The sequence below is a fragment of the Cynara cardunculus genome (assembly GCF_001531365.2).
Source record: "Cynara cardunculus var. scolymus isolate 2C chromosome LG 4, CcrdV1, whole genome shotgun sequence".
Classification (NCBI taxonomy): Eukaryota; Viridiplantae; Streptophyta; class Magnoliopsida; order Asterales; family Asteraceae; genus Cynara; species Cynara cardunculus.
Genome location: NC_037531.1, coordinates 18,510,222 through 18,521,463, shown reverse-complemented (window position 1 = coordinate 18,521,463; position 11,242 = coordinate 18,510,222). Strand labels below are relative to the sequence as shown.

General features: G+C 33.9%; 2 protein-coding genes across 2 annotated transcripts in view; both read left to right on the top strand.

Annotated features, from left to right (window-relative positions):
* The first annotated feature begins 1,526 nt into the window (after positions 1 to 1,526).
* On the top strand, positions 1,527 to 7,408 carry LOC112510975 (receptor-like protein 9a). Its single transcript, XM_025116331.1, has 10 exons — positions 1,527 to 1,974; positions 2,218 to 2,406; positions 2,464 to 2,535; positions 2,637 to 2,792; positions 3,212 to 3,286; positions 3,368 to 3,529; positions 4,129 to 4,209; positions 4,596 to 4,670; positions 4,784 to 4,930; positions 5,117 to 7,408. Exons 1-10 carry the CDS (start codon positions 1,560 to 1,562, stop codon positions 7,342 to 7,344), a joined length of 3,600 nt encoding a protein of 1,199 aa, XP_024972099.1. The 5' UTR covers positions 1,527 to 1,559; the 3' UTR covers positions 7,345 to 7,408.
* Positions 7,409 to 9,883: 2,475 nt separating this feature from the next.
* Positions 9,884 to 11,242, top strand: part of LOC112510974 (receptor-like protein 15) — a 6,104-nt gene continuing 4,745 nt past the window's right edge. The window contains exons 1-3 of the mRNA XM_025116330.1: positions 9,884 to 10,381; positions 10,705 to 10,903; positions 10,970 to 11,020. Of these exons, the coding sequence (XP_024972098.1) occupies positions 9,973 to 10,381; positions 10,705 to 10,903; positions 10,970 to 11,020 (659 nt within the window). The 5' untranslated portion in view covers positions 9,884 to 9,972. The remainder of the gene's footprint in view (positions 10,382 to 10,704; positions 10,904 to 10,969; positions 11,021 to 11,242) is intronic.

The following is an 11,242-nucleotide window of genomic DNA, read 5'->3' as shown; positions in this document are numbered from 1 at the left end:
TGTTGGGACCAAATTAGATGAAAAGACGAATATTGACTTATTGCATTGACCAAGAATTTTCGTGTTTATTTTGTGACATTAATAATGTTGTTGATAATGATATCTTTTAATAGTTATGTTATAACAACATCTTTAACGCAAAGTTTTTATTAGTAAAATGTTTAATGACCTGTAAGAGCATTTTTTTTACACTTTTTATCGTCAAATTATCTCCAACTCATCAAATCAAGAACTTTCTTAAGAGTCGGCAATGCTAGTTCTTATAAGAATCTTCATTTTGTGGRTCTCGCTGATTATTTCAATATCAATAATTATTATATTTATAAAGTCAAGAAAATAAAATAAAAAATAAGAAAAATGTAATTTCTCACAAACTTCATGGTAAGAATCAAGATTCTTATTCAAGCACACCTAGAGGACATGGGGTTCTTATAAGAACCACTACGTTTTTGCTAATAAGAACCTTGCATTGGAGATTCTCTAAAACCTACCATTGTGGAGAGGGTCTTAGAAGAACCTCATGTCTTCTAGGTGTTTGAACAAGAACCTTGTTTCTTAATATGAAGTTTGTAAGAAGTGACATTTTTCTTATTTTTTATTTTATTTTTTGACTTTATAATTATTAATGTWATAATATTGATGTTGAAATAATCAATATAACTCACAAAAAGAAGGTTCTTATAARAACTATTATTATAAACTTTTAGAAGCATTTGTGATGGTAAGGTTTTTTGCCACCTCATCAATATYGATAACCGATCCATTGATTTATTAACATTAAGGGGGCGTTAAGATTGCTTATAAAAACATCTTATTKACTTATTCCGATGTGACATCGGTAATAAACACTTTTAAATGTTTGAATAAACAGCTTACCAAACCAGTAATAAGAAGTTCTTAAAAAAGTTAAATTATTTTAATTTATAATAAGTTGATAATAACTTTTATAAAAAAAATATAAGTTTTTTCAAATAAATAATCACAAACACCTCATTAGAACGGTTTTCATAGGGAAACCGCTCYTTAAGGTTAAAGTGAGGGCCCTATCCATTTTTTTATAATAAAACCTATTGAGAATTTGAGATATATATTTATTCATTTATTTTAAATATATAATTAATTAAAAAATAATTTAATAAAATAAATAAACTAATTAATCATCAATTTTTACTTATACAAATTCACATATAATTAATAAAGTTGATTTTTAGTTATTATAACTGTAAGGTTTTTAAAACATTAKAATTAAAGTTCTTTTTTAAAACAATTTTGTTRCTTTATGTAGATTAATTTATTGTATAATATARCTGTTAAAAATGCTCTAAATATTTTATTGTTAAACCTTTAAGATTTTGTTTTACGCTGATACGTATTATTTCCACATAACCACTTTATTGGGGATGATCCCAGAAAGTACCGAGTTTTTTTTTAATTTTTTTATTTATTATGCTAATAAATGATTATTTCTTCTATTTAAGAATCAACTCAAAAGAAGAAATTAAGCATTATTTGTGAGTTTSTACAAAAGCCATCATTGTTATTGTATTGTGCCAACTAAAATGGAGTGGTGTCGTGTGAGTAAACAGAAGTCATGGTTGTTGATGATATTGATGATACATACTTTCATGGTTTGGCAAACACAGAGTGTTTGTATAGAAGATGAGAGAAAGTCACTACTCAAACTCAAAGCTTACCTTTTTGATTCATATGGTGTAGACCCTCTCCCCACTTGGGTTGATGACGGTGGCACCCGCGAGTGTTGTGATTGGGAGAGGGTCATGTGCGGCACAACCACCGGGCACGTAACGAACTTGTCTTTAAGCAACATGATGGGGATGGCAGATAACACGGGGAGGGTTGTTAAACCTTGCGAGAGGATGTGGTCGTTCAATGTCTCTCTCTTTCTTCATTTTAAAGAGTTAACGAGTCTCAATATGTCATACAATTGTCTTGATAACATTGTTGTGAACACAGGTATTTTAACTTCCTATATTAGCTTCATATGGATTGTTGAAATTGAATTAGTTGCAAGTAAATTGACTTGACCAAATGGTGGACAGCCAGAGGCAAATTGAAATAAGCAAAATACCTTGATTACTGCACATAGGACCATATGTATACAGATTCTACCAATCATGCTAGTCAATCATATGTATGTTATTAGCAATTCTACCTTCCTTGATATCAAGAATCAACATTATAACTTTGTTTTTGAAGGGCTTGATGGATTGTCAAGTTTGAAGAAGTTGGAGATATTGGACCTCAGCGATAATAGCATTGGAAACGACATCTTTCCTTTATTGGGTGCACTGACTTCACTCAGAAATTTGCGTCTCGGTGGAAACAACTTGGAAGGATACTTTCCTGCTCTTGGCATGTTCTTSGTCCTCCCACCTAGTTTTTGCAGCAACATGCTCTAAATATGCTTATACACTTTTACATCTATTTTGAACAAATGTGCAGCTTTAGAGGASTTGGAGACATTGGATCTCACCAACCTTGCCTATGATGGTACCCAAACCAATCAAATCCAAGGTAACCAATATCATCTTAAACCTATAATGCCCTTGGTCCTCTTGGATATGCAATCTTTTTTATGCTGGCACTGAAAACTTCCATTGYATGCATGACTACAGGGTTTGAAAGGGTTTCCCTGTTCAAGAAGYTGAARTTTTTGAAACTTAGGGGTAACGAAATCAATGAAAGCTTTATAACATCGTTAAGTGCTCTTCCGCTGCTTCAAACCCTTGATCTTAGTTACAATTTCTTAAGTGGATCGTTTCCGGCTCAAGGTACGTTATCCGACCTCTCTTATTGTATGTTTTTTTTCCTTTCCAAAATGAACATATTTTTAATAGACTTCATCTTCTTATTTTGAGCTCGAGCTTAATAATTCTGGAGCTCRAATCGATCTCGAACACAAAATAGAACTCGTCTAATTTAATGAGCCGAACTTCATAACACCAATGTTCGATTTGGATCGTTCAAAAACACGATTATATACATCGAATCATGATCCGTTGGTAATCACCCAAGGAAATTTATTTAATTGATTTTTGTGGGTAAAAGTAATTTGTTTTATAGTGATATATACTTGGATCAAACTAGTATGATAATGTACATTTCAAAATAAATATTATATATTTAAAAAAATATGTGCATTTCAAAATAACACGTATATGACTAATACTTGTTTTATTTCACTCGACAGAATTAGCACATCTGGCTAACTTGGAAGAGTTGGATTTAAGTTCTAACCAGTTCATTGACACAACTAGTATCCAAGGTAAAGGAGATTTAGTCACGATAACTACAAATTTTATATGACCATAGTTTCTCTTAGTTAAAAGTTCCTTTCTTTTTACAGGTTGTTCGAGGTTATCGAGATTGAAAAGATTGAAGAGTATAACTCTTGAATATAGCAATTTCGACAAGAACATCATTTCTTGTTTAAGTGTTCTCCCATCCCTCAAAACGCTTGATCTCTCATTAGGTCTTCAGTCATCCGGAGGTTTCTTTCCGATCCAAGGCATGTTCTAAAAGACTAAATAGCAACGTTACTATTATCTATTTGTCATGTTAAGTTTTTAGCATCGATTATCATAAGAATACCCTATATGTACATTCCAAAATAGCATATGATTTGATTTATGTTTTATTTCTCGTGACAGAATTACCCTATATGGTTAACTTGGAGGAGTTGGATTTAAGTTATAACAGCTTCAATGAGACACCAGATATCCAAGGTAAAAGGAGATTTAGTCATGGTAACTTTTGCATATGTGATACGTCAAAACATAGAGCTATTTGTCTGGTAAGTATCCTTCAATTCTTCCATAACCACAAATTTTACGTAATCATGGTTTCTTTTATTTCATTTCTTGTTTTACAGATTGTATGAGGTTATCGAGGTTGAAAAAGYTGAAGAGTATAAATCTTCGAACAAACAGTTTCAAGAAGAGTATTATTTCTTGCTTAAGTGCTCTCCCATCTCTCAAGACCCTTGATCTTGCAGATAATTTGTTGGAAGGTTCCTTTCCCATTCAAGGCATGTTCTAAAAAGATTAAATGTCATCTTTACTTGTATTATCTGTTAATTTGTCATCCTAATTTTCTTTTTACGTGCAGAATTATCTGGCTTGAAACAGTTGGAGACACTTGACTTGAGCTTTTGTCATCTTCAATCATTGCTATTGCTAATATCAAATGGTTAGATTGTTAAAAATGTGTTTTAAATACTAATTTTTATTTTTTAGAAAAATCGAAATAAAAAATTATTTGTTTTAAAGGTATTATGTGATCGGCTTACGGGTCAACACAATTTGCAAAGGATTGTATTTTTATTTTAATTTTTTAAATTATTTTTTGAAGCATATATTATTTTTGTATTTATTTGATATAAAAGATTTTTATTTAAATTTTTTAGTAATCGTTGATTAGTTTTTTTTTTTAAATTATATATACTAAAATTTGTTTTTGGGCAATATTTTTAATAAATCGTCCAATCTTTTGATTAGTGTTCATATGCATCCCAATTTACAATATTTAAGTCTGCTGATCTTCATTTGTTTGATGTGTCTCTTAATCCAATTCAGAAACGCCTCATTTTAGTGATTTGAAGACCCTCTACTTGAGTCATAACTCTTTGAATGGAACATTACCAATGGAAGGCAAGCTTGTTTTCCTTCATTTCTTTACAACTTCGTTATTGTTGTTTAAAAAAATTAGTCAAGTTACCAACTCATCATATATGTATATGCAACCTTCTCTTGTTTTCATGCAGCTTTGGCATCTTTCCACGGTCTCGAGGTCTTAGATTTGAGTTGGAACCAATTTTTTGGGAGCATCCCATCAACAATACGTACATTATCTTCCCTTAGAGTTATCTCGTTCGCTTACAACAAACTCAACGGCACGTTACCTTACCATGGTAAGTTATCTAGAGCATGTACGATTAACTAAGGGAAGTTCATGCATTATAGCTAATTTGGGATGCTCCTTTTGTAACATTACATTTGTCCAATAGTTCTTCTTTTTTATAACATAAGAAAGTGAAAGTGCAAGTCATTATTACTCTTAAAGGATGAACCATAGTTGTTTTGTTCTCTTTTGGCAGGGTTATGTGAGTTGAAGAACCTCTATGAGTTGGATCTTAGTCACAACATGTTCGATGGAAAGGTGCCTCAATGTTTCAATAGTCTATCATCTCTTAAGTTGTTGGATATTTCTTCAAATCAATTCACGGGATTATTTGTGTCATCACCGATTGCSAATCTCACATCCCTCGAGTATGTTGATTTTAGTAATAACAAATTTGGGGGTTCATTCTCATTCAACTTGCTCTCGAATCATGCAAAACTTGAGGTAGTTGTATTCATATGCGACAATGGCAAATTTGAGGTGGAAACAGAAGAGCCGAGAGGTTGGATTCCAACGTTCCAATTGAAACTCCTTGTGCTATCTAATTGCAATGTGAATAGGGCTAAAGGAAGTGTTGTTCCAGGGTTTCTGCTTCACCAAAACAAGTTGCGGGTAATAGACTTATCTCACAACTCCTTGGTGGGGGAATTTCCAAATTGGTTGATWAAAAATAATACAATGTTGGAAGGTCTTAGTCTAAGGAACAACTCGTTTGGCGGTAATATTAGTATGTTGCCATATAAGAATGCTAATACAAGGAGGTTGGATGTGTCTGGGAACCACATGAATGGTACTATTCCGGRTGATATACAAAAGTTCCTTCCGAATCTAGGTTATTTAAATTTCTCAAGCAATTCTWTARATGGTGTTATCCCGTCTTCAGTTGGTGATYYGAGTGAATTATGGGCACTAGATTTATCARACAATGCGCTCTCAGGAGAAGTGCCAAAGGAATTGTTTACAGATCTCTCTTCCTTACAAGTACTGAAATTATCAAACAACATGTTGCGTGGYGAGGTACTTTCAAGAAACKTAAGTGTGGGTAACATCCAGAGGCTACACTTGGATAGCAATTGTTTTACTGGAAAAATTGAGAATGAGATCGGTAACAAMGATATTCTTMTRGAGYATTTGGATATTAGCAATAATTTTTTTACAGGKATGATCCCTCRTTGGATAAGCAACACGAGTGGCACCTCATTTKCACTTATGGTGAGAAACAATACTTTGGAAGGTCGGTTTCCTTGTGGAACAACTTCATTTTCGTTTCTCGATATTTCACAAAATTCTTTCTCAGGGCCCATYCCATCTTGCGTAAATTTTCAAAGCTTGAAACATCTTCATTTGGGTTTCAATAGATTCACCGGCTCAATACCCAAGGCCTTTCATAGGTTGACTGATGTTTTGACACTRGATATAGGCAACAATTTCTTGTCAGGAAAGATACCCAAGTTTCTTGGTGAACTTTCCAATTTAAGGATTCTTATTTTGAGAAAAAATAACTTCAGTGGTTCTATTCCGATGCAATTGTGCCAATTAAGTAATGTCAGTTTGATAGATTTATCTAGTAACTCTCTTTCTGGTTCGATACCTAGTTGCCTACAAAATATTACCAYCCCTATTTACCCTGCTTTCGAAAAATCCCCAAATGGGGCATTGGGGGCTTCCTTTTACCACTATATGGGTTATCTACATCGTAACGATGTTTCTTCTACCATGTACGACACASAAATGTTTGAAATGGAAGACGAAGTTCTGTTTACAACAAAAGCTCTTTCTCACGCTTACAAAGGTAAAATCCTTGATTACTTGGTGGGACTGGATCTATCAGATAACAAACTAACAGGTGAAATCCCAAAAGAATTAGGATTGTTGACCGAGATGCACTCACTGAACCTGTCTCACAATCAGTTGTTTGGACCTATTCCAATGCAATTCTCAAATCTTAAGGAGATAGAGAGCTTGGACCTTTCTTCAWATGGTTTGAGTGGCAAACTTCCATCACAACTGATTCAACTTACTTYTCTAGCTGTCTTCAATGTCTCTTACAACAATCTATCAGGTAGACTCCCAGAAATGAAAGCACAATTTGGTACATTTACCAAGGAGATCTATGAAGGGAATCCATTTCTTTGTGGACCACCRTTAGAGAAGAAATGCATGACTACATCACAAGTGACCGATCCATCAACAAAAGAAGGCGCTAAAGAAGGCAGTGATAAATGGTATGATATCAATATGACATCATTTTATGGAAGTTTTGGTTCAACATGCGTYGTGTTCTTGTTAGGATTTTTTGTTGTTCTTTACATCAATCCTTATTGGCATAGAAGGTGGCTAGACTTGGTTGAAGAATGTATGTATACATGTTATGACTTCTTTAATGGTTTTGTACGTAARTTTTTCATGCTCTTCCGTAAATAGGACCTCCTTAAGAAAATGTGATATAATAAATGYAAACAGGCTTTCGTATGTATTTGTATTCCAATTATGGACAAATTCTGAACAATGGTTTTCCCTGATGACTATTTCTCTTATTTCCTAGAAAAATAAAGAATTTATAGCTAGACTAATCACTAATGAATATACTTGTCAAGAATCCTGATGTTTTTCAGTTCATAAGCATGGTTGTTGATGCATTTTTTCAATGAGCATAAAATACGTGTGTTTGGATCAAGTTTTGCCAATTGTTTCATTTATTTGATCCTAAATTGAGTAAAGTTTAGGGACCGTTTATCAAATGCTTACCCGGTAGGTGTTTACATGTCATTTTCTTTACTGAATTGGACGAAAATCTTATCCGATAAGAACGATGATAATTATGTTTTTTGTCTCATCAAGTCGTGTTGAACACTGAGCTTGTGTTCCTACGAAGCCCAAAACATGGAACAATAAGTTTTGTTTTGACCAGTCCTGTAATACCGATCACAACCGATCGCAACCTCAAAGAGCAGTCTAGGAATTTTAATATTTTGTACAATCATTAACTTGAAGGGGTCGTATGTCGTTAGTTGAAAGTATAAGTGCCTGTTTTGTAAATTATACTTCTCTTGTGAACTGTGGGGAATGTGAAGAAGCAGATGATRGTGGATTTTCTATGTGGCTCYCTGRCTTGATTTGAGGTCATGGTGTTGAAGATTCAACRTTTTTTGTATATAACCGACGACGTAAGAAATGAAAAYCCTCTGAAAATCAACCAAACTCTCATCTCAATTGGTGTCAAATCGGGGGAGACAGTCGGCGGGTTCGGTTCGAGTTTTCAGCAACCATCGAYTGTAAGAACAATGCTATCCTTTAAATTAGTCATATGGTTYCGATCGTTGTTGGATTTTAYATCGATTGGTCCAAGAATCATCATGTATAGCGGCTTGAGGTCCATGATTTCGGCCACCACCACGKTTACAGTGGTGAACCCATTTTCTGGAAGGATGAAAGCCCTAAATGAGGCCTTTAATCCAAATTTTCTACAAAATCACTAACAAATTTGCAAACAAACTACTTAGGGGTCAAATAATGGGACAGTGATTCTTGTTCTGTCCCATAATGCGCCAAACATCGGACAGGGAGTTTTGTTCTGTCCCGTCCGTACAACCTAAAAATAATGTTTTCAAAATTTTTGGACGGGCCAACTTTTCATGGTTCCATAGTAAGGGGAAAGAATCACGATTTTGTTGGATGCCACCATGTAGATTTTTTTTTATTAACCTGGATATCTAACCCGTTATGCGAGCCGACTAATCCCAAAGCGATGACTTTAATAGCGGAGATGGTTATTAAATATATCGTGGAAAAAAAAAAGATATCTTTTTATAGTCAAATTCTGCAATCACTTCAATAAATTTCTAGGTCATTCTCTGTTTTTCGGTATCACAATGTAAAAGTATATTCTCTGTCCCAAAACAAGGTCTACATTTCTATTTTGGTTTGTCCAAAAATAAGTGTCCGCTTTTAGAAGTAAGTTCATAATTTCCAATTCTACCCTTGCTTATGAGATGGTGAAATTTATTACTCTCTTTATTATCAAGAGTAAAATTGTCATTTAATTAACTAAAAAATGTAATAGCTACGTGTTTCTATAACAATGTGCACTTTCATTGTAGACATATATTTTGGGACGGAGAGACTATTAGTTTAGGCAATTTGTACAAGCGTGCAAGTGTGAATTTAGGCAATTTCCAAGTATTGTGTAAAGGTGGACCTTTTGGCAATTTGTGCACACTTGTAGATATAAACATTTAAACAATTTATCTAAAGTTGGGTTTGATTTTTCTAAAGTCAATAGTCTTTGTCTTTAGTTTTCAGAGTAAATCACACTCTATGTTTATCTCTCCAAAAGGAATAAAAAGGGGGTCTAGAAATCAAGTTTAGATTTATATGTAGACTTATGGGAAATTGATCATTGACTTGATGACTTATATTAAGAAAATACATATATACAACGTATAAAAATAAGGATTCACACGAAGTAATATATATAATCCATTTATAAATGTATGCACATGCCATAACCATAGATATACATGTATACAATAAAAATTATGGAGGATAGCATTTAGAAATGCAAACAATACACTTGTGTAAGTCATACAAATACATCTATGAGTGTGTACATAAACCATAACCACAAATATATGCGGTAATGTTGCCATGGACTTCATTGAATACAATTCTTGCCTTTCATCTTGCTTTACAATTGAGTGATACATACTCCAATATGATGCAACTGTAGTGACAGGGACAAGTAGATGGAGTGGTTCGCAATGAAGTAGGGTTGGATTGAAAACGACCATTGACTTGATGAGGTACAAGTATTATGCAGTATTTTCTAAAACAATTGGAAATGTGTAGGAAAGTAAAGAAAATTTTTGGAACGGAGAAAATACGATATTTTATAGCAAGTTCAATGTTATAATCCCATGCAAGTTTGAAATCATTGCGTTAACAAGATTATTTCTTCTATATAAGAGCCAACCCAAAAGGAGAAATTGAGCTTTATTTTTGTGTGTGTGTGTGTGTCTATAAAACACCATCATTCTTAGTGTATCAGGTAAAATGGAGTGTTGGTGTGTGAGTAAGAATAAATCATGGTTTTATTGGTTGTTGATATTGATGGCGATTCTTATTCTCATGGTTTGTCGAATACAAGGTGGTTGTATAGAGGAGGAGAGGAACGCACTCTTAGAAATCAAAACTTCCCTTGCTGATTCATATGTTCTTGATGTGGCCCCTCCTCTCCTGAGTTGGGTTGATGATGGTAGTATTGGTGGTGAGTGTTGTGATTGGGAGAGGGTCACGTGCAACACAACCACTGGAGATGTAACAAAGCTGTCTCTGAGCAACATAGTAGCTGAAGGCTGCGATAGGATTTGGTCGTTAAATGTTTCTCTGTTTCTTCATTTCAAAGAGTTAACAAGTCTCAATTTGTCAAAGAATTGTCTTGATGATGGGATTGTGAACACAGGTATCATCTGCATCATTGCCCAAATTACTATCGTATTATATTAGCTTGATCTGGATCTGGAAACTTGATATATATGTTGGACCATTATCAATAAATTGGATTCAAATGATGCAATGAGTTTTTAGACTTGATGGTGCCTATAAGTTGACCAAATGTTGGACATTTAGAGGCAATAGTATGAGCAGAATACCTTAAGGCATATAGGACAGTATGTATACTTCCTATGTTACCAATCACGCCATTCATTTTCCTATTATTAGCTATTTGTTTTCAAAGTTATCTTCTTTGATATTAAAAAGCACCATTATAACCTTTTTTTGCAGGACTTGGAAGGTTGTCAAGTTTGAAGAAGTTGGAGATAGTGGACCTGAGTGGTAATAACATTGGAAATGACATCTTTCGTTCATTGGGTGCTCTGGCTTCCCTCAGAGTTTTGCATCTCGATGACAATTACTTGGAAGGATGCTTCCCTGCTCTTGGCATGTTTTTGTTCCTTCCACCTACTTTTTTAATTGATTTTTTGCAATAACATGCATGTTCTAATTATATGCTTGTACGCGTTTACATCTATTTTGAACAAATTTGCAGCTTTGGAGAACTTGGAGATACTGGATCTCTCCTACAACTATTTTACGAAAGGTAATAAATATGATGTTAACCCATCATGGCATTGGTCTTCTTGGATTTGTATGCAATCTCTTTCATTTGGCAATGAAAGCTTCCGTGCATGACTACAGGTTTTGAAAGGGTTTCCCTATACAAGAAATTGAAAATTCTAAATCTAAGGGGTAATGCGTTCAATGAACGCCTTGTAACATCTTTAAGTGCTCTTCCGTTGCTCAAAGCCGTAGATCTTAGTTA